At 35.6% G+C, this 24,752-nt stretch overlaps 1 protein-coding gene across 1 annotated transcript; it reads left to right on the top strand.

Moving 5' to 3' along the window:
* Nucleotides 1-291: 291 nt before the first annotated feature.
* On the top strand, nucleotides 292-21,684 carry LOC108683332 (tachykinin-like peptides receptor 99D). Its single transcript, XM_018172638.2, has 8 exons — nucleotides 292-1,137; nucleotides 4,468-4,594; nucleotides 6,390-6,466; nucleotides 9,024-9,174; nucleotides 11,282-11,365; nucleotides 13,930-14,042; nucleotides 16,422-16,564; nucleotides 19,088-21,684. The coding sequence occupies exons 1-8, from the start codon at nucleotides 746-748 to the stop codon at nucleotides 19,717-19,719; spliced, it is 1,719 nt and encodes a 572-aa protein (XP_018028127.1). The 5' UTR covers nucleotides 292-745; the 3' UTR covers nucleotides 19,720-21,684.
* Nucleotides 21,685-24,752: the final 3,068 nt, after the last annotated feature.

Genomic DNA, 24,752 nt, shown 5'->3' with positions numbered 1-24,752 from the left:
ATTTTTAACTGTGTCAAAATTATAAGAAAAGTAATGTAGCTAAAACATCGTCCATAGAAATTTTCCAAACGTAATACGACATGTATCTAATTGAGGTTCATTTAATACGAGTAAAATACTTAGTGACTAACGTAGGAAAACCCATAATCACTACAAACAATCATTCTTTGCTGGACGACTCCTCGTCAATCTAAGTGATTAACATCTGGCGAACAATTCATCATACTACAGACGATCAAACTCTGATGAACAACACCTTGTCGCTCCAGATGATCAACTATTCGTCACGCCAGAGGATCAACCTCTAGAGAACAATATCTAATTACACCAGACGATCAAGCTCAGGTGCACAATTCTTCGCCCCTCCATATGATCAACTATTCTTCAGCATATGTGATCAACCTCTAATCAACATCTCCTCATCACTCGAGATGATCAATCTCTGGTGAACAACTTACTACCGATGATTAACCTCCGATAAACAATCCACACATCACTAAGGATTGTTAATCTCAGGGGAATAACTCCTGTCACGTGAGGCGACGATAATCGTCTCCCCAGGACGTGAAACAAATTTGATGTTGTTTTAGCTTATTATTTATTGTGACTTAATGACATAAATATACCAGACATGAGCACCAATTAAAACCAAGCTATCCTATGCCAGCAGCTCAACGAACTTCAGTTTCATCAACAAGGCGTCCGTGTCTAAGTGTTCCTCAGCGACATCTTCATTCGCTCCCTAATGGCGGACTTCAACATGACCAAAACTTGGGCAAACATCACCGACCCGGAAATGTCGGTCATTGTTGCAGAAGATTTCTTGATGCCTTGGTATACGCAGTTCCTATGGTACTTGCTCTTCGGGTCGATGGTGTTGATGGCCGTGGGCGGTAACTTGATCGTCATTTACATCGTAATAGTTGACCGGAAAATGAGGTCTGTGACAAATATATTCATCGTGAATTTGAGCATTGCTGACGCAATGAACGCAATCTTCAACGTAGTATTCAATTTTATCTTCATGCTCCACATGCATTGGCCCTTCGGTTATATTTATTGCAAGTTCAACCAGTTCATCGCTGTCCTGTCCATCTGCGCTTCCATCTTCACTCTCATGGCAGTTTCGTTCGACAGGTGAGTATGAATATTAAAATCGTATATAATCCCAAAAGAAATAATTGAAAATGCATTTGTAACTTAACATTACTTCCTAATTGATATTTATATTTTTTCTTATAACTTAATCTTTATTTTCAGATGACGGAATTTTTTTACCCTGAAAATATGGTTTCTCTGTCTGTTTCTAAAAATAAGTTGAAGGCTTTCAGTAATTTTTATCTCCTATATTACTAAATTGAAGTCAAAAGTTTCAATAACTACATTAAAGGTTTCTATTTCACATGCTGCTTCTTTCAGCTTGATTTTCGTTCTTTGAACTGGTCACTGCATTTCTCTAGTTCTTGAATTCTCTTCCTGTTTACCTTGGCACTTAATTCGAGGAGCGCTTCTGGGATTTATAACTGTAGCAATTGTCTCAGTTGCAGCTGCAAAAACTTCTTTACCTTTGTTTTCATTGTCAACAAGGAGAAAACGCATAAAATTTTGTGGTGCTATTGACGCTCAATTCTATTTTACTTGCTCAACGCGAAAGTCTCACTCAGAAAATGAATGGGTAAAGATGTACAAATAGTGACACACTCTCTACATGTAGCACTGATACGTCCGTTTGCCCAAGCAAAATTAAGTTAGGACGTCCCACATTTGGGCAAGAAGTGAATCGCTACTGGGATAATGTCTCTTGATTTTCTGATTGATTTTATCATTAACTTGCTGTATAAACATCTAGAGAAAAATGCTATCCGTTCATGCGAAATTTTAGTTCACACTTCTATTTAAAAAGTTTTATGTTGTTGAAGTATAGTATTTTAAGGTTATACAGGAAATAACAATTCTTTATTGAGTCTGATAGCGGCAAATCAAAGATTGCTGGTCATTCACATATTATAATATATGATTATATATCCCTCGCTGAAGACGCGAGTGTGCAAATTTATTATAATGAAGATATTGCATTCCCACGACACTTGATACTTCCGTAAATACTTGCAAAAATCTAAACTTTGAAGCAAGCTCTAGTTTCAAGTGGGTCTGTTAAATGTCTACAAAATATTGTGAGTTTCACTACAAATTATTATTCATTACAAATTATTAATCATTACAAATATGACTACTCTAAAAACATCGGTTTTCGTATTGCTTGAGAGAGAAGGTCCCACTAGACCGTAGATGCAGTCCAATTTTCAATAAAAAATCTCGGTTATCTTTAAATAAAAGTTTAAATATTCAGTTACCTCAACATTCAACCATCACTGAAGTTCAAAAGAACCCATGCAGTTGGCCAGTTAATTGAGCAAATCTGTCGGAAAAGCGGTCGGCAGCACTTGAGGAATTCGTTTGATTTTAGCGCTGCAAGTCATACCATTTGAACGGCTTAGTAAAAATTGTGTATTGAGTTTTAAATGATAAAATGATTAATTTATTTATGCAATATTATTTAATAATAAATATATGTACGTTACTAAGATATTTAGTTTGGTTTGACTAAGGCTAGTCACTAAGTCACTAAGCTATCATGTTAAATTGTAGGCTATGGAAATTTCCATTACATATCTTCTTTCATTAGCATAAAGAAAAAAGTTTCACAGCAAAAAAATTTGAATGAATTGTTCGGCTCTGAATGCTCAACGAAATTTATTTCACTTATCCGATATTTAATTACGAATCAACGATTCATGATTTATTCGTTTCGATTTCATGAAATGTTTTTTTTCTGAAGTGGAACAGCTGTTGTTTGCAAATATCACAGCTTTCATGAAATACTATTTTGAAAATTACTCCCAGAAATAAATTTTGAATTTTTTTATAATTTATCAACGATGTGTCAACTTCTGGCAATGACTTGATGGGCGACGAAGCGATTGACAATATATTGTGCCATCCGCGTGCATTTGGAGATGCCAGTAAGAAAGACAGCGACTGCTCCTCTAAACAAACACAGTTCGTCAACAGCGGCGTTTGCAGGGGTAAAGCCGACGATGGATTGCGCCAAGCTCAAACAATCCCAAAGCACTCACCGTCATGACCAATTAATCGACGCAACTTTGGGCGCGGATTTGCTATACAAGAAATGCGAAGGGAAAGTCTTGAAAGGTTTTAGCTGCGCTAGGCTCCAATATATATATATATATATATATTTCGAATAAACAAGGGAGCTTTGTGATTTGAACCTCAGATTTGCGGGGTAAGGAGAAATGTTTTATTGGTTTCACATCCCTGGTCCGAATTTATGGACGCGGGGATAGCAACTTTCATAAGGAATTTGAGACTTTAGAAAATCTAACATTAGTTACATGCAAAGTTTTCGAAATTTATGTCGTTTGAAAAAAGTTTAGAGGTTGAAAGCTTCACAAAAGAAGACTGGAAGAAGCGAGAATAAAATTTACAGTGAAATAAAAAAAAAAATACTTTGAATAAAATAATTTACCTTTACAAATCAATTTTGAGTTACAAATTTCACGACTGAATTTCTGCAATATATATATTTTTTGAAAGAAATACAGTCATTGCCCGCCGTACCTTAAATTGCGCAATGATACGTAATAATTGTAATACTGTAAATTGTTGTTACTCGATTACATGAGAGACATAAAACTTTCCTAAATCTTGACGGCTAAAGCCAACAACGATACTTAATCATAAGGAAATCTTCGCATGTTTTTCGAATTATAGTAAATGTTAAAAAGAAAACATTTATTCCCAGCCTTGAATAGAATGAAATTAGAGATGACCATTGAACTCTTTTATTTATCTTTATCTTGTGGTGCAAGCTTGCGTTCTTCATTATCGCCTATGTAAAGCCTTTCTAAATATTTTTTAAACTAATTCATGACTGAAACAACTCTCATGATATGTTCACTCCTTGAGTAACTGGCAATCTAAATGTTTCGTTATATCCTAGGCAGTTATTTCATATCTATTGTCCAAGTTCATCTTTTCCTGATACATTTCTTCTAGTAGGTACATTGAAATTATTTTCGCTTGCTCCTCAGTTTTTATACTCAGGTATTTTGCCATGCGAAACCTAATACTTTTTATCAGACATGTTAAAATTTCCAGTAATGTTTTTTTATCGCAGTATACGAATAAAAGCAATGCAATCAGGTGTTCAATAGCTGCTCTGTCTTTTAATACTTACCAATCCGTCATGTTTTTAGTGTCAACAGATACTTTTCATCAGTTTACAGATACTACAGATACTTTTCATTTTTTGGCGTATTGATTCATAACTACACATTAAAGATGTTTTTATTGTCAACAGATACTTTGCATCCCAGTCACTGGTCTATTTATTCAACCTTACACAATAACCAAATTCCGATTTTCAATGGATATTTCTGGTTGCAGGTACTGGGCAATAATGTACCCACTGCGCACGCGCATCGGGCGCCGTGCTACGCTGCTCATCGTGCTCTGCATCTGGCTGGCCTCCGTTGCGCTCGCCTTGCCCAACGCCATCTTCTTCACCATCGCTGTGGGATAAGATAAATACTAAGATAACCGAGATAATTATGAACATTGAGATACCTGGATTTGCTGCTATAATTACGATAACCGAGATAATTACGAATATTGAGATACCTGGATTTGCTGCGATCATTACGATTGAATTTGCCGTTATAATTACGATAACTGAGATAATTAGTGACATTGAGAGACCTGGATTTGCTGCGATCATTGCGATAACTGAGATAATTACGAACATTGAGTTGAGATACCTGAATTTGCTGCTATCATTACGATAACTGAGATAATTACGGACATTGAGATACCTGAATTTGATGCTAAAATTACGATAACTGAGATAATTACGAACATTGAGTTGAGATACCTGAATTTGCTGCTATCATTACGATAACTGAGATAATTACGAACACTGAGATACCTGGATTTGCTGTTATAATTACGATAACTGAGATAATTACGAACATTGAGATACATAAATTTGCTGCTATCATTACGGTAACTGAGACTGGTACGACTGACGATAACTAAGATAGTTACAACAATCTAGAAGAATAAGAAACCTATGACCATTACGATAATTGCGATAGCTATCGCCATTACGGTAAATGAGATAGCAGCGTTAACTCCGGTAACTCCAGCAACTAAGAATACCCCCCATACCTGCGATTACTGAATTAACTGCTTTAACTCTATTAGCATGTCACTGATAACTCTGATTGATGTGATGTCAGGAATACTCTAATGGCTCTAATTACCCCGATGTCTTTAATGACTGTGAAATCTGACTATTCTGAAAATTACAACGGCTGGGTTCACAATACCGTACGCTAAATCTAATTACCTCGAAACTTCCAGAGGCGATTAAAAATGATAGTTTCCTCTTTTTTATCAACATTAAGATCAATTCAAGATCAGCAAGATTATTAACATTTCATTCAGTTATAGTATACACATTGTCCCCAAGTTCTTTATTTTGAAAATTCTAAATTCTGACGTAATCGCAATAAGAATTCAGACAGTCATTTTGGGGTGACTTTGTGAATTTTTTTTTGATTGTTGTCCGTCTTGCGGTAAACAGTGACCAACGAACTATTGTTTCTTAAATTGAACGAAAAAAACTTACGTATTGTTCTTTTTACTGTTATATTGGCAATTTTTATTTTAATGCGCTATAAAACTAAGTTTCTTATATCATGTTTATGAAAAAAAATGAAAAGTTTCTGAAAATATCTCTAACTTACTACGCTGAAGAATTTTCTCAGCAGCGAAACCAATCTCAGTTGAGCCACTGAGAACGCTCAAAGCACAATCCAGCTATGGCCATCTCACTCCAAAAACAAATTTATTCCCAGTCAAAACTATTAAGAATCTTTTGATCGCTGAAATTGGATGTTACATTTCCATTTCCAACGTCATTTCTGCATTATGGCAATCTTCATAAGGACATATCTGCTTTCTGTATCACAACAGACCACTTTAAAGTAATATTTGTTTCTCCATAAATTTTTTTTTTGTGAAATTATCGAAAGCGTAGGCAAAAGAATACAGAAAAGGAACAAATAACTTTTACGGCATATAGTATTTTGGACAAATACTTGAATTAATAAAATTATTTAACATTTTTGTATAAAGTTTTAAAACATTTGTTAGTAGATTTTGTGCTGTCGCATTATATCGAGCAAATTATTTGAAATGTGCAATTTTTTAGTTTAAAGTAAATTTTATTACAGCAGTCGCGGCATGGATTTACGCCTTTTACTACAGCATGGGTCTGTGACATTCACTCTCTCGTGTACTTACAGGAACTGAACACGTCGAGCAGCGCTAGGACGGTCTGTCACTTCGAGTCTCCGGATGCGATTCTGGACTTGGAGTTTATGTAAGTCGCTAATATAAACAACGAAAAATTTATATTGTGAACCTGGGCATATGATTTTTTTGTTCTGGGATGTCACAGGATTTACGCCTGTGAATTAAGGTTTCAGCTATGAGGCAAAATGTTGATGGTTTTGATTAATTCCATTATCATTACGATGTGCGAAGTCATATCTCATCGTTTGTAATTGCATTCTCGTGTGACACAAAAACGTAATCTCATTATTTTATTGTCAAATTATATCGCGAAGTAATCATGATTACTTGATCATCTTACATTTTAATCTGGTTACGTGCTGGATAAACTTTCTTTGAATTCTTATTTGTAAAATGAAAATCAATAGGGATTTCAATCTTGATCCACAGACGAAGATATTGATTCATTTCGCGATTGAATGAAAATAATAAGTTAAATGAGCTTATATAAGAACATGTTGATACAAACATGAATATAAATACAAAGTTGCACGAGTTTTTAAATCTCTCTTAGGCAAATAAATTGTTCAAACGTGTTGATGTTATTTGAATATTATAACGAATACGTTATTTGTATGGAAAAATTTAAGTATGACTGAACAATAAACCATGAATGAATTTCAGTGCCATAAAACTTATTTTAGAATTAAATTGTTTTCAGTCCCAATTCCCAGCTTAGCTGACCACGAGTTTACAATGCCATGACGACGTGTGATGTCGTCACCATCCGTCCTAATGACACGTCTCCTCTGCAATCCGGTCTCTCGCGGGTTATGATTGAGTCTATCAAACCAAATGGTCTCGTCCAATGTTCCATGAATCTCTTTTAAAAATATTCCTGCCTTATATTTTTTTTATCCCTGCCACTGTGTGTGACTGTTGTCAAAAATTTCATAACGGAATTTTACACCGTAATGTTATTTAGAAAAAATATTTAGAAAATTTTCACATATGGAAGAATTCATTAACAATTTCACAAGTGGAAAAATACAATGATATTAAAATAGTTAAAACTTCTGAGCTCAAGTTAATTTTTACCAATGAGAATGCATTGATTCGTCATTATGAAGCAATTAAATTTTTGTACACTTGCATTCATAATTGATATGCAGTCTTTGACGCATTCATTTACCAGGACGAAAAATTTTATCACAAGGAGGCCGAACTCATTCTATGGCTCTAAACATTAATTTAACTACTCAATTTTTCCTAAAAATGCTTAGATTCCTTCACTGTTTAGTTGAATGACTTAGCTGTTATTCTTTCTAAAAATGGAACTATTGTCAAAAAGTGAGAGTAATTAGTGCCCTGCAAAAATATAATTTGGCGTTAATTAGATTCACTAGAGAGTTTTCTTCTAGAAATTTAACCCTGACCGGCACGTGTAGAAACTAGCAAAATGTTATCCAGCTTCTGGCAAAATATCTTTTTCAAAATATGGACTTGTTTTATGCACGAGCAATTCAGGACCCAAAAATAGACGAACTCATCAACTCATAACAAGCTCTTGTTGACATCGCATGCAGCTAATGCAGCCCCGTATTTTCGAAAAACTTTCCGACGGCACCTTTTCTGTTCTTAAAGGCCCAAATCAGGAATCTTTTCAAGTACGGCGGTGTCATTCAATTACGAAAGTTACGGCCAAGCCGACGCCAGCGACTGACTTTTCGATTACCTGGCATTGTCGTCTTGTATACGCACTCCGACTTCATAATATTTCTTATGTGAACTAAAATACTCGTTGCTATGCAATCTGTCTCGGATACGATCAAATTTTACAAAACTAAATGATGTAATCCGGCGTGAAAATTAAAATCAACCTTACAGATTCATTACTAATTGAATTTTGATTAAAAATATAATATATTATTCTATTAGTTTTCAAAGAATGGCATAAATGATTCATAAGAAGAATCGTCGCAATGAATAAACTTTAGAAATATTGAAACGAACATTTCTTGGCCAAACACTAAATGTCGACACTGTGTTCATCATTCATGAAAGAATTCGTCACATAATCAAATTTCGATTGTAATATCTTTTGAAAGTAAATTAATGCAAAAAACGCTCACCGGTAACGATTAAACGATCACTCGGGAGGAAACTAGGATTGCATTGCGTAGATACTTGCAAATTCTGCAGTGACCACAAACGTCCAAAAATCAAAATGAATTGCATGCCGAGATCGGGCCTTACATTGTTTCCAATTTTCCGGTTTTAGTATATCTTTCGTGCAGTACCTAACTGTCCGTGTTTTATTAGAGCAAATATAGCTGACAAATTACTGTTCCATTCTATTTGGTAATGACCATTTACAATATACCATAATTTTCCTCATACACCGAAAGGTATATATTCCGAAATATATATACACCGAAATATTCACGTTCATGCGCAATCGAAAAGTCCGTTATCCAATCCAATTTCTAACATTCAATCAACTCAATATATATAGTCTCTTACGTTGGGCATAACAACTTTCGGCAAGTTATTTAATGGTAACAAAATATATAAGTCGTTCTAAAATAAATACAAAATAAGTCTAAATTTCTAGCATTGGCCTCACTAGTCTGTTTCTTTGGCAGCTACAACGTTTTGATCACGGTGATCACGTACCTCGTACCCATGTTATGCATGGCCGTGACGTACACGAGGATGGGGCTGTTGCTCTGGGGCAGTCAAGCTGTGGGCGAGCCGACGCCTGGCCAGCGCGACACTTCGCGAGCCAAACGCAAGGTTAGCTCATCGCTGTCCGTGTTCAAATTGTGTTTAATAGTGTTCAATAATGTTAAATAGTGTTAAATAGTATTCAATAGTGTTCATTAGTTTTCCATAGTGTTCATTAGTTTTCAATAGTTTTCAATAGTGTTCAATAGTGTTCAATAGTGCTCAATAGCCACTATTGAACACATTCAGCTCGTAATATTGGGCACAGATTCCCATTACTGACTGTCCATAGCATTAATTTTATTCTATTCTATTCTATAGTTATTTCCATTGCAATCTAAAAATAAAAATCGGTGTTGATGCTAAACTTTACCCGAGATATCTAATTATATTCGTTTGTTTAACTGACTATAAATATCAACTGCTCCATTAAAATAAAAATCCAGTACTATCTTTGATCTGATATTCTATTGGGGTTAGTGATCATATTACCTTGATGGGAATATGTATATGTCTTTGCTTGAACTTATATTTAAATATCTACTCGCATATCTCTGAGGTTAATAATAACAACTATATACTTTGGCACAAATATATTATGAGGTAAAATTAAAACTGCTCTCATCATCCAATTAGTTTAATTACTCAGAAGCTGCGTGAGTTCAATTCGTGGACCTGGCCATGGATTTTCTTGATTAACTTGAATGAGCTTGGGGAGAACATGTTATGACTTGCAGTAAAAACTCGCATGAAAGAATCCTTAATCTCACAGCAAATGAGCTTTGTGTTGGTCTAATTTTAGGCGAGCTTCCAAAATTGACTAACTTTGCTGAAGCAAGCTAATTCGAACAAGATTATTCCATTGGAGAGAACATCTTCTTGTTCATTAACGAGTTCAACTAATGCAGCAAGTTTCAAACATTTCGTCTCCTGGTTTGTGAAGCCAATGGAACGTTTGAACAGGCAATGGAAAGGATTGTTAAAATTTAAACTATTCAAATTAGATGGTTTAATGATCAATATTGTACGTTGCCTTGTACACGTTTTCATCATTATATAAATTAATGGAAATAAATTGTTTGAATGAAAACTGATGCCACAGCTACGAATAGATCACAACACTGCCAAGTATGCAAGTCCTCCTTTATTGAGCCAATTTGTGGTTAGTTTGAAAATGTTTGCAAATTATGATGAGACGAGCAACTGGTCATTTCTTTCATCAATAGTTTGTGAATATTTCCATTAAAAATATCTAGTTTGTTAATACTGTGCATCATATACCATTTATTTCAGACTTCTATGTTGTCATGGACTTAGGTTGCTACCTCATAACTATTTTCACTGCTAGATAATAAATTATTATAAATATATATTTTATAAATATATTATAATAAATAATTGAACTTTTAACTATTAAGCAAAGCTGTTGTCGGGACACTTACGTTTGAGATCTATTCACACCTACGTATACTTGTGTCTCTCTGGCAACTAAATATTAGCGCAGCGGCAAGTGAAAGACGAATGAACGATGCAATTGTCTATTAAACTTCAAATTATAAACACTCAATTATATAATTAATGTAAGAATTGTATAGTTAATGCGACAGAGGAATGCCTGGGGAACTAAAGAAGTATGAAGCAGATGCAGACTATAAATGTAACAAAATTTTGACTAGTATAAATGAAAATTAGGTAGAACAACTGAAACATAAACACAATCACTGAACATTAATGCAACATGAATGAAACTTAATTGAGAAGGCAAGGAATCGACATGAACATTGATACATAACCACTAATAATTCAGGAAGTCCGGCCAACTAACCTTATTCAGTTATTCTGCACGATTGGGCTAAGAACTTACCAAAACTATTGGCTGATTTTACAGCCACTGGAGCCGTTCACGACAAGACAGTGACGCCGTTCACGAAAATACTCCTGATGACTAGAAAATCACTTCCCGTACTCAAACATCAGCTGTTGCCACAATCTTTACCCCTAAAATGACTGAAATATTAATCTAACATAATTATGGACAAATTGGACATTCGAAGATTTATTTTGCGAAAAAAGTAACCCGGTTACGTCTCAACAATTATATCTTTATTATTTATCGAAATTAATTTATTGCTTAACTTCCCGTTTGATGTTTAACAAAGAATTCTTATGCCCCCAGGTCGTTAAAATGTTGATCGTGGTGGTGGTGATGTTCGGGGTGTGTTGGCTGCCATACCAACTCTACTTCATCATCTCGCACTTCGTACGTCCTCATTTGAAGTTTATTTTAATTTAATGCATCTTATAAATATAACATTTTTTATATGATTTTTGTTCACATTGAACAAATAACTTACTTCAGAAGAAGGACTAGAACCGTATGCGTCTTATAAATATAACATTTTTTCATATGATTTTTGTTCACATTGAACAAATAACTTACTTCAGAAGAAGGACTAGAACCGTATGCGTCTTATAAATATAACATTTTTTTATGATTTTTGTTCACATTGAACAAATAACTTACTTCAGAAGAAGGACTAGAACAGTAGTTTTCATGGTTCGAGTCGTTGTTCATAGATAAGCTCATAAATGATCATTCTTTCAAAAATCAATCACTGCTGATTTTCCGTGTAGTTCACACTCACACACACTATATCACACTATATATCAATGATAAAACTATGAAGTATGGATGTTGTTTCATGTTGATATTGCATAGTTGATGCAGAGGCTGAATAATCATGTGTGCTGGTGGCTCATTAGCGCAGGGCAGGACGCTTTGATGGCGCTCGAGCAGCTCTCGTGCGGATCACATTAGTCGTTCGCCCAACAATGAAATGATTATTCCGTACATTAGGTTGTGTTGGCAAGACAGGCTGACGCCTTCTTCATGAAAATTCATAAATTCAAGCCTTCTTCATGAAAATTCATGTCAGTTTCATTGATTGTCCCAATATTTGGACTACAAGATAAAGAGACGTGTGCACTCAATATTTGGAATACAAGGTTAAGAGATGTGCGAATCAGACGTGCATCCTTCCTAATTTTTCTGCTGTCTTTGTTTTCGTTATTAATTCGTGGGCTATGGTAATTAATCGTTTATGCTCGGCTAAATTGAAGCTTCCAAATAAAAACGAAGCAATGAACGGAACAAATTAATTAAAGGAGAAAATTCATAGCAGGATTTATTGCTCACTACATTTTAATCGAAATATGAAACGCATTGGCGGTCCGCTTTTTCATTCTGAAAATGCCCGTCTTTCTTCTACCTCTGCCATTTAGATTACGTAAAGGCGGCCTGGTTCACATGCTCCGTTCAGATTTAGTGTGACGTAGTTTCCGGACTAGATTTATTAGATGGAAATTTTAGCCGATGGAGATTCATGAAAAAATGGTAAGCAGAAGGACAATTTTTAGGCGAAGAGCCGTGAGGAAAGTCTTCTTTCTTCATTTCTCATGTCATGTTTTATGAGAGTACATTCGAACTTTTGTCTGCTCGACTCATGTCACATTAAATAATGGAAAAAGTTGCAGAATGAGACGGATGACAGCTGGGGTCATGTCGCTCGTTCGAAGTCTACATCGCAGCCACTTTAAAACTCTGGAAGACTCATTTTTGCTATACGACTTCGCAAAGATTTTGGGAACCGAATCTCGTTGTGTGAGGAAACAAAATTGCTGAAATCGAAGTCATACTCACGCTATGTCAGGCAGTTTCATTTATGAATCGCTAAATTTGTAAAACTTCTGGCCTCAGCAATTATCTATTATAAATAGAGACGATGAGAAAATTCAATTCCTACATATGCATGTTATGCCCTGCCATGTCTAGTGAAATCTATGAGATTTTTGAACGCTCGCCCAGGACGCAGTGAACGCGTTCAAAATGCACCAACCTTACTATTTCTTCCATTACGTATTATTAAACTCAACTTTGATATATACTGACATGTGAATTATGTTGATATTATGTTGATGTATACTCTACTTTGATATATACTGACATGTGAAATTATGTTAAAATTGGTTAAGGTTGTTTGTAAATTGAATTTAATTCCTTGTCCACGATATTTTTTGTATCGGAATTTTGCCCGGAGACGAAAATGTATTCACCGTGAAAAGGTGCACCGTCATCCCCACAGCAAAGAATGGCATTGCAAAGCTGGAAGGAAAAGATTGGGTACAAATTAAAATTTTATTCCTCCATTTTTATTGATAATTTTTTGTGAAGCACATAAAACTATTTTTTTCATAATTTGAATTAGAGTCAAATGAGAGTTCCTTGTAAGGTGTGGGTTTGAACGGATTTTTTTCAACTTGCATACATTACTATTATTCTCATGAATGTTAACAGAATAACTGCTATTATGAGGATTATAAAATTGCAGGGATTTTCGATCCCGAGCAACGTCAGCTTACCTGCCAATTTTGAATTGTAAACAAAATTTTGAGCTACTCTAGGCAATGCTAAAAGATAATTCGGAGCAATTATTGAACCTGCCTTTATTACAGCTCGTAGTGTTTCTGTAACATGAACGAACAACATAAGAGACAAGCTTGAACCTGATTATATAAGAAATTTCATTTCAAATTTCACAGCCTTTTTGGGTTGGACGCTTGAAATCAACATTAAGTATGGGTTTCTGAAATGTAAAACAGAAATACTTATCAAGCCCGGAAAAGCTAATCTGTTATTTGTAACTAAAAATTAAAAAGCTGATAAGACAAAATTTTCCTTATAACATTAGATTTGGTCATATATATCAAGAACGTTGTCAAATGAGTCCGTTATATAATAATGTTGCGATGTTACGAATTTCACAGTTCCCTTACATAAACGGCTACGAGCACATGCAAACAATCTACCTGCTGATCTACTGGCTAGCCATGAGCAACTCCATGTACAACCCCATCATCTACTGCTGGCTCAACGAAAAGTAAGTCGTAACTCCAAGACAAGTGTTGCATCAAGTTGCAAATTCGTAACCCTGGTACGTGCTGAACATTCACAACCTTCTATAAAATTATTTTTCATCATGTATGTCTTTTTTAATACGTGCTTATTATATTTATGGTACTGTTGTGTTATCGAACCATCTAAGTTCATCATCATTTACTTGTCTCGGAAAGGTTTCCATCAATTTTATTAAATGTTTTTAAACATCCACTACATTGCAAAAAAATTAGTTCAAATCGACTGGTTGCATAAACTAGAAATACACCCATGGCTGTAATATACCCGAACAATTTTTTAAATTCCCGAATAGGAATTAATGTTTCCACGAAAAATTTAATTCAATATTTTTGGCTCTCGTCTTCTTCTCGCCTCGCGTAGCTCCGTCTCTGTTTAGATTCATATTTTCCCACGTGATGTTCTGATTAAATTACATCAAAGTCTATACTTCAATGGAAGATAATGTTTTTATTTACATCCTGATTATCTCTCGTAATATTAATTATTCGGAAATAATAGCAATTCAGAAAGGTCGTGCACTCATACAAAAGGTTCCGTCAATAATCATTTTTATTTAGCAAAACCAAATGAAAAATTTTGGCTGCTTGCAACTTGTTTTCATCTTGCAAGAGACTTTTTATATGCAAAACTCAGACTCTTACGAACTCTTGGGGCGCGACCTATGCTGAGTGAACAGCCGACTCAAAGGACAGAGATTTCCTTATTGTTGACTTGCATGTCTAAAGCTGAATATGCCTTTTCGAGAAGTGTCTTTTATACTAACATAATTGGGTGATGGTAAAAGTCAAATCTCGCAGAAGGCTTGTTATATAGGATATTTTTGTTGGTCACATGAATCTGGAGGTTACTTTAATGCTCTTAGACTCGAGGTCCCATGTACCTAAGTTTTTCACACAACTTATAATTGGACTGCCAGATTTATGAAGATCAAAAAATATTTATTTTTCAGGTAGGTAATGATCTATTGCGATGAGATGAGTGCTAACCCCAAGAATGTATGAAAATTCGAGAGAATCATATAGCTGCATGGTTTGTTCGGAGTCTTGTTACGAAAATTTAGACACAATTCTTCGATCCTTTTTAATAAGTCATGGAATAAATTGCATTCAATTTTATGATTGGATTGGATACACGGTGATAAATGTTTGTTCTAAAATCAGCAAAAGAATCAAATGATTTCATACATCTATTTTTCTTAATTCTGTACCCAAGCTTCATAACTAAATTGACGGAACAGCCATTTGTTCAGCTGCAAATAATAAATTTCGTTATGAAACAAACACATCTTTGAAGAAATAAATTGAATTCCAAACAATACAAAACACGGCTGAATCTCACCCAATAACACAAATAAAAGTTTATTGATTCGAGACTAGCTGCAAATGAAATTAAGTTCAAAAACCGTAAAGCTAATCAAAATTGTTTTACTTGGCAACCAAAAGTAATTTGTTTACCGCTTCAATATTGATTTTTCTAGGCACAAAACACACTAGTTTGATGTGCGCAATGTTCGTTTCAATGCCTCCACAAGTTCATCATAAAAGGGCATAAAAAAATACTCGTGTATGCGGGTGAAATATTCATGCTTTCATATGATCATCATGGCCGAAAATCAGCAAATTAATGCTACTCACATTATACGGGAGTCACGTACTAGATTCAATTTTTTTATTAAAAACAATACTTTTTTATCAAGAAACCAGACTCTCTACACGCAGCACTTTATCATATGAGCTAATTATTGAATCCACGTGTCCCAGGTATGTATACAGATTTTCCAAGTTTTTACTGAGAAATGAGCAGTTTATTAGAAATTATTACCATTAAAGTTAACTTGTTTCTCGACTATCACAATCACGTTAGAACAAAAGAAACAATTGAGGCACGATTTCTTGAATGGATGATTGCAGGCAGTGAAGAGGTGAAATTCAACACTTGTTATGCATTCTCATTTAAAATTAATACAACTGAATATTTCAAAGAATATCAAGTCACTATACCATTTCACAATATGCCGGTTGCGTTTCAAAAATCTGGTATTGAAAAAATTATCAATAAGATTTATTTTTAATTTCATTGATGTTTAGCTTTAGCGATAAATTATTTTCTTGTGCAAGAAAATGGTTTACACGAGCACGTCTTTATTATTACTACATTTGAATCGAAGCGAAGAGGTATAGAGGATGTAATAAGCGCATGAATTAGTAACTGTACGGAGATGTAACGGATAAAATAAGTAAATTGTTTATGCCTTTGCGTTTGACCTGACATGACGCAAGCCCTTCTTCACTCGCAAGGTGGAAAACTGTCCAGTTTAACGAAGAATGTTTTATGTTTATAGTTTCCGTAATGGCTTCAAGTCGGTGTTCTACCGCTGCTTACCCTGCGTACCTTGGTTGAAGCCTTCCTTGTCTCTACGCCCTGGAAACACAATGTCCACCTACTACTCCACCAGCGGCAGCCCTGAATTCCCCAGGAGATTTGGTGAGTTCCGTCTGGCTGTAGATGAACTTCTTCTGCGTTAGCTTCCCCTTTGCTATGGTGATTCATCCGAATTTTCTTTTTCATTCCGAATTTAAAATTCCTAGAGCAAGCAAGAACTCTCTATCATTATTCATAAAATTTTTGCCTTTCTTTAAAATTCCTAGAGCAAGCAAGAACTCTATCATTATCCATAAAATGTTTGCCTTTCTTCGCTAAATTTCCGACTTATTAATGGTGCTTATTTGACGAAATGTTCTATAAATTCCCTAAATGGTGCGTTCGGTGGGGAAAAGACAAATCCGCACTGCTAAAATTAAATGCATTTTCCAGAACAAGAGGGTTAGTGTTGCACATCAGTTCTTTCTCCATCAGCGAGAAAGTAATCATTACGGCCAGCCTATTTTGAGTGTTCTTGTACGGGCTCACACGTATTTAATTCATTCTCCTTAATTTCTTTAGATTGTGTGTCTCCCTTACATGTATTAAAGTTTCATAATTAAGCTTTTTATTGGAAATGAATTTAAGGTGAAAAATTACTACGAAAATGAGCATGGGCCTATAGTGATAAGATTTACTGAAAGAATTGCATTTAATCCCCACACTTCACATTCTTTCTAGAAGGGGGCTTCAACGAATTAAGTATTGCACTTCGCAACTAAAATATTATTAACAGCACAAAAGTCTATCTCAGATCTCAAATTTAAACTAGGAAAACCATAAACGAAAATACTCTAAATAAATACTAGTTTTCGCAAGTTTAATTAATCAATTATATTTCTCGTTCAGTAATCTTTCAGAATAATAGCGTTTTGTATGCATTTCACTTTGATTATTTTGATCACGTAGATAAAACTATATCTAGTTTTTTAAGCTGTCATGATAAACTGGAGTTAAGTTCTCAATTTCATCAGAGGACAAAGTGTACAAGGAACACCTGCCGTATTTTGCTAAAAAAATACGTTAAAGGGTACTCACTTTCCTCTACTTAAAATGGATTAGTAAAACCAGAGGAGCTTAATGCGATATCGTCGATTGTTTTCCTCTGAAAAGTTTTCAGCTTGGCTGGCACTTCAAACAACGCTGACTTCGTCGTCCCGGGTGACCGAGTCCGCACTTCTGAGCTTCAATTAACCTCTCTTCGAAGATGTAAAGAGTTTGACCCGATTTTTAATCAAGGAACTAGGGGGAAAACGTGAGCTTTGCGCAGGTTAATTTTGGCTGACTTGATCATGCAGAAGCACCCTGGCTTGTCCAATGCTAATTGGCTTTCATGAAAGTCAAAGTCAATAATTTCATTTTTCAACATTTGACTTTATCTCGTGTAGTCAGAGTAATCAATAAATTTCTACACATCTGATATGAAGTTTAGTTAATGAAGCGCAAAGACGTATTACTTTATGTTACGTAGGATCTATGTCTAAATTGTCTGAAACTACTCATAATTTTTATCACATATAGCACTTCTGTAATAATTTTACATTCTTGCACAATTTTAATCAATACGTAAAATTCAATGAAACGAGCCTTCGATTTTGGCCGTGCTGTTGATCAGCGACATATATTAAACAAACAAATAATCGCGGACCTCCAACCTTTCTCAATTTTCGCATTACAGGTTTTGTGTAGTTCATTATAAATTTAGTGAAAATTTTTGTTTGGAAAATTATCTCATTCAAATGATATTTTTCCTCGTTTTTTGAAATCGTTTGCTTTTAATTAATAATTTTCTAATTAGTGTGTTTGGGCAGCTGATTGGATTGTATCGACTAATTCGTCAACATGTTTGCTTGTTGGTTGCGCACATATAAATAACATAAATGTGGTTAGCAGGACGCTTAAACGAGCTTCAAAACATGTTTCCCAGTATTTCGTACTGAATTTACATTTTGAAAGGATTTCCTTGACACAAGATGGAGCTCGATGTTCTCCAGCGATGAAAACATAATTTTTCCCCGAGGCTCTAATGCTCAATACTTAGTCTGCGTCATCAATGGATGTTCTCGGAACTTTGAGAGAAACACCTGACATAGAATTTCGCTCCCTCCTGCGGTTTCCGTAAATTACTTAATACTGACAACTGTTGTTCGACAGTATTAAGGCTGAAGCATTTCTTAATGATCATTGGAAAGATGAAATGAGGTGAATTTTCCTAAACTAATGCGATAAATTCCTTATTCAAATATTAGTTCAAGAAAGATCCAACAGCTCCTGACAATTAACTGCATTGAAGTAAAGGAAACAAATTATGATAATTACATAACAATAAATCAGAAATTCAAGTAATTTTCTAGTCACCAAATTCAAGATTTTTACGCGTATTTCGAAGAACAACATAACAGTGCTGTTCAAAATTTATTGAGATATCAGCAGCGACGTTTGTAGGTATGTGACATTGTTTAGATATTTTTTTAAGCTCGGACTCGAAGTCATCCGGCTAGAGTTCACATCAAAATTGATCCTCTTGAACGGCCCATATACGTACGTTTTATACATGAAACTAAAAATATTACCCTATTCCCGCAGGTCATGGTCGTTCAATTGCACTTCACACGCTTCAAAATCCCAGTCCCGCATCCACGATTACGACACGCTACGACAACGGTCGATCTTCAACGCGTTCATCCTCCATCACCAACTCCATGATCCATTCTTCGAGTTCTGGCGTGAAATCTGGCATGCGGTCTTGCACCGGCGGGGGCATTGCTCATGACTTGGCCTATTATCCTCCCAGTTACGGTGCCAGCAGAGCTGACAGATGCCAAACACAGAGCCTGCTGCATACGAAGCTCAGTGGCGACTACGGCGGACTCAAAGATTTCAAGAAAAGTCCACCGCACGAGTACAGCTATGTTGATGTCATCAAGACCCTCGATTTCGACAATGACAGTGCTAAGGATGCCGAATCCAAATCAAATCAAATTTCGATGGGACATGAAAACAGGTCTATGAATATCCCTTTGAGCGTCAGTCCGCTTCTCCAGTGCCCCTCCTCGGAATCGTCACCCTTTGCTATAGTTATGGCATCCCCCGTGGACCGCGACTGTCCTCTGGTGATGGTCGACGCGAGCGAAGACGCGTACTTGAAATACCTCGAGGAGCCAATTGACCAACGCTCGTCACATGATCATGAAGGTTCAGATAACGTGCTTGAATAATAAGTTTACTCTCTGCACTCTGTGCCACTCGAGTGGTAAGTGCAGCATTGTCTGCAACATCTTTCTACCTAAATAGTTATTCCGGATATTTGTTCAATGTGTACTATATCATGCATCGAACTGAATTATATGAGAATACCAATCGATGCCGAATCTATAAAGCTGTTCGCATTTTAAGCTGTAAATACTTAACTTGTCTATGTGTCATCTTTGTATAGAATTAAGCAGATGGTCGAACAAATCACTCTTCGCTTTAAACGCAACTGCAGGAGTTTGTTTGAAATATATATATAATGTTAATAATGTGAGACATATCGTAATTTAAAATAGATTATGCTGGTCATATTTCATTTGTTTCGCTTTTGTGTATACACAAGCAGCTGTCACTGTATCTATGGTTAGGACTGAGTCCGCACTTCAATTTCTATTATTCACTTCATGCTTCATCATCACAATATAATTGCATTGTCATGAAGTCCTAGGTCAGTTTCAGGAACTAGGACATCTTCTCATAGTGTCAAGCACTTTCTCCATTATACGCAAAGAATTTTTATCTATTTATACGGTAACGCAAATGATATTTTTTAGGTTTGAGTCATTCAGTTCTGTTTTTACCTCTACAAATGATGATGTGTTACAAATATGTAAAAAAATATATAAACAGGTTGATTCACGGAAACTCTCTGATTTGAAAGCTCAATAAAACTGAACTAGCAAAAATATCACTTACATACGAATTTTATTAGAAAAATACCTGAATTTCTGTATCACTTAGTTTTTAAGATCATATTGGGCAAATGACGGTCCCCATTGTCAATGAAATCAGTTAGTCGATTTATGAAATTCTGTTCAACTCGCTGAAGCATATTGACGTGTATGTTGGTGATGACTTGGCGTATGTTGTTCTTCAAATGAGGTTGGATCCTTGGACAGTCGATATAAGCTATTTATTTAATATAACTCAATAAAGAAAATTCCCATGGAGTCAAATCGGAGGATGGGGCTAGCCAAAGAATGTAATTTCTCAAGGAGATGACGCACTCTGCATAATGTTGTCTCAGAAGTACGCCTCGACAGCAAACGCACGCTGCTCCCTTGTCCAATGCATAGTGGCAACCGACTAGGTGGGACACAAAACATCATGATCTTACAATTTATATGAATTACTGAGCGCCCTTTTCCCACAATTACTGGCTGCTTGGAGCGAAATGTAAAACAGGAAGCTTCCGTAAATCACCCCATATGTATACTTTCACGATTATATATAGCCGCTGAGATACTTCGACGCGCTTGGGCAAACAAAACTTCAAATGGCTGATCCCCGATGAGCATTTGAAGTCGAGAAAAGGCGTACCTCGCTGCTTGAAGAAACCAAAGAGAATCCATCATGTACGGTTTCACGAAAAAAAATAATTTGCTGTCAAAGTTACTTTTACTTCATTGGAAGGTTTTCCTAAAATGAGATTGGTGGTGATGACACTTTTTCTTCCAAGGCATCAGCAATATATTAAGCAAGTCTGCTGTTGGACTCGAGATCAGATGGTAGATAAATATTGATGTACTAATCTTACTAGCACTGCACTTCATTTTTTATCGCCTTTAATTATATAACTCGTTAGCTCCGCATATGAGATACAGAAGCAATCCTCGATTGTTCCTGCTACAATAATGGAAAATATAATCTTTTCCACTAATGAAAAGATGGGATTAAAATGCAATGGAACTTTTCTTAACGAATCTCAGCAGTTATTTTGCTACAATTAAATACAAAGTATCCAACAGAGTTAATAAATGAACGACCATTCGTTGAGTATTTTGACATTTATACAGTAGTGATTTTATGGGGAAATTTTAATACTGCGTTCGCTTCCATCATTCGCTGCTCATTTTGAAAAGTAAAAAGAAACTCGAACGAATAATTTGTTACTCAAATTATCAGGTCATCCCACATTGCAACATTGACTTTCTCCGAAATATTATGGGAATACTGCAAAACGAGTACATTTATTCTCCTTCTTCTATTATTATTACATGTAAGGTATCTGTTACTTGCTAAGAAGAAAATAGACATTTAAAATTACTAGAGCATATACAGTAAGCGATCATGGGGCACTCGGTACGACGTCAATCTTGGGTTGTTTGAGAACCGCAGTAAACTCGTAAACGACCGAGACCCAGGCGTTGCTTTAAGAGATAAAATATTGCATGCTTCGAAAAGGAGGAAAAGTATTGATATTTTCAAAAAACGGATTGACGGTAAACGAAATCAACATCATACTCTCTCCGCGTTTGATTTGTTTATCAATTGATCGATTAAAGATTGCATATATTAGTGATTAACAATGTACTGGAAATTTATCACAGTAAACTAATTTTATTGCAAACCTAGGGAAAAAGATGGAGAGAATAGGTAGTTTATTTGAATTGTATCAGTGCCATCAGTGAAGAGCAAAAATTGCTCGAATGTCATGCTCTGGACAGAATGATATCAATACTATTATTATAGAGTTTATTCAATAAATTAAGAGGCTCTCGTCTTGTCTCGAATTCTGTGATTTATTTTCAAACTGTGTGAACTAATCTTGTCATTTTAGAACCATTTTATTATGTCCGACTCCACCGTTCTAGCAGAAAAGATGCACCTGATCAACTTAATTTGAGGTCGACGAAGCCATTGTGTTCGCAACAAACGAAGTAACTTTCCAAGCTTTGAGAAAAATCATAACTGTATTTACTTTCGTACTACACCATGTTGACTGAACACAAGGTAAAAATTTAGAGTCAACTTGGCGCTGCGGCCTCTCATATTTGCCGTTTGCTACGAGAGAATTTCGGCTAATAGAAATACGTGTTGCAGGAAAAAATACACAAAAACGGAGGCTTGTAGAAGATTGTTAGAAATTCCTTAGGAAGCGCATCCTGTATGTCGGGTTTTTGAGTTGTTTTGATGAAACGTGAGTTTCTCAAATCAAATAGCCGGCCAAAAATGTGAAGTAATTTAGTTTCTGCTGGCTTCATCAAAGAAATCCTACAGACTTTCCCACTCATAACGAGATTCTGAACATAGAAATCCATTCTGAGGACGATCGGCCCAGAAAAACTCTAATAGTTTGAAGGTAAAAATAAAAAGTATGTTTTTTTAATTTATTGATTAAATGTAGTGCGGAACTTTGACAGCTTAAATGACACAGTGGAACTGAGTTTAGAAGTTCAGAGTTTTGAACTGCTTGACGCAGTTCATTCTAAAATTCTCATATCTACTCTTGTGTCCACCACAAAAATAAAAAATAAAAATAACGTTGTGTCCATCACCAAAAATCTAAAAAAATTCAAAAGATAAAATTAATAAGTTAGAATTGGTAAAAGTAACTGATCAGATAAAGAAAAATAAAATAATAATGAATGCTATTAAAAAACTCCGCTGTACTGACTTTCATAGTATCATCGCTCAAAAGAACATTTATTGAATAATAGGCGAGCTAAGTTTTTTCATTCAAGAAGAAAATATTTATTTATTATCGATGTAAATCAAACGACATAAAGATATCTGTTTTAAGAAATAATTTGATCTTGTCATCCATAGAATCAAAAAACATACAGGGATCATGAAAAAATATACATGCCGCAGAGAAAATCTTTGTTGGAAAATCCGAGCAACACGGAACATCCGCCAGTCGAGTCGAATTTGAGTCTCAGAAGCTTCTCAAAGAAATGGTCAGTAAGTCAAAGGCTTACTTCAACTTCCGGATGCCCAACACGTAATGAGTTTGCATTTTTCCATTGGCACTGAAGCCGCTTAGTGGGATGTTCTCGTTACCTTGCGTGTCTGTTTCTTGTCTCACTTCCAATCATTGTGCCAGTTGACTGTCTGTTGAACGTCGAACTTCCAATCATTGTGCCAGTTGACTGTCTGTTGCACGTCACACTTCCAATCTCACTTCCAATCATTGTGCCAGTTGACTGTCTGTTGCACGTCACACTTCCAATCATTGTGCCAGTTGACCGTGTTGCCCGTCACACTTTCAATCATTGAGCCACTTGACTGTCAGTTGCACGTCGCACTTCCAATCATTGTGCCAGTTGACTGTCTGTTGAACGTAAAACTTCCAATCATTGTGCCAGTTGACTGTCTTTTGCACGTCGCACTTCCAATCGTTGTGCCAGTTGACTGTCTGTTGAACGTAAAATCGTTGAACGCTTCCAATCGTTGTGCCAGTTGACTGTCTTTTGCACGTCACGCTTTCAATCGTTGTGCCAGTTCGCTTTTCGCTCGTCCTTGTCATGTGACGCCGGGTTAGGGAACGTGTCCTTTTTCTCCGGCATGTACTTCAAAAGTTTTGTTGTAGCCTCCCCTTGTCCAGAGAACTCGCAGACTAGAGTGGCTTCTGGTGCTGGTCTATAGGGAAAGACGTCTGCAGTTCACTGTTGAGTATGTCAGACACGCTGCCTGCGTAGCCAACTTTTCTATTCAACTTCCGGATTCCTCCTAAAAAAATTCTCTTGCGCTGGGGCCAATATCCTTTCCAGTCTCACGGAATTTTTCGCATGGTTTGTCATCCCAGGTTTTGATTGACTTAAAGTGTCAATCACCCTTGCATTTATCGTTGTACATTTATCGAGTTTATCATCCATTTTGAAGTTTAGAAAGAGTAAATCCGAACTGAAGTCGCGGTAAAAAAAGGTAAAAAAATTCGGAATTATTTAAACTGAAATAAACTGTTAATTTTGGCCATCTTACATTATTCAAAAAATAGAATCAAATATAAAAAATCACTAATATTAATGAACGAATTTTAGTTAGTACCAGCTGTCTATGGGTATCCATGATCAGCTACCCATTCAACACAAAATTTTCAAATTTGCGAAAATAAAATCAACTTATTTATTCGATCACATGTCCGAAAATTAGGAGTCGCCTCGCTTAAATTTAAATCATATATACAATATTATATTTTTAAAAGTTTGGTTGCTCTAAGACTGACACCACCGATATATAGGGGCTATTGGGGCATGTCAACGATGCTTATCGCGTC

Source organism: Hyalella azteca, unplaced genomic scaffold, assembly GCF_000764305.2.
Source record: "Hyalella azteca isolate HAZT.00-mixed unplaced genomic scaffold, Hazt_2.0.2 contig15244, whole genome shotgun sequence".
Classification (NCBI taxonomy): domain Eukaryota; kingdom Metazoa; phylum Arthropoda; class Malacostraca; order Amphipoda; family Hyalellidae; genus Hyalella; species Hyalella azteca.
Note: the sequence above shows the minus strand (reverse complement) of the source record. Positions and strands in the feature narration are given on the sequence as shown.

Excerpts from the sequence above, each read along its gene's own strand:
- LOC108683332 (XM_018172638.2), top strand. The coding sequence starts at position 746 with ATGGCGGACTTCAACATGACCAAAACTTGGGCAAACATCACCGACCCG. Across the intron at positions 9,175-11,281 it reads CTTCGCGAGCCAAACGCAAG|GTCGTTAAAATGTTGATCGT; the intron begins GTTAGCTCATCG and ends TTATGCCCCCAG. Across the intron at positions 16,565-19,087 it reads TGAATTCCCCAGGAGATTTG|GTCATGGTCGTTCAATTGCA; the intron begins GTGAGTTCCGTC and ends CTATTCCCGCAG.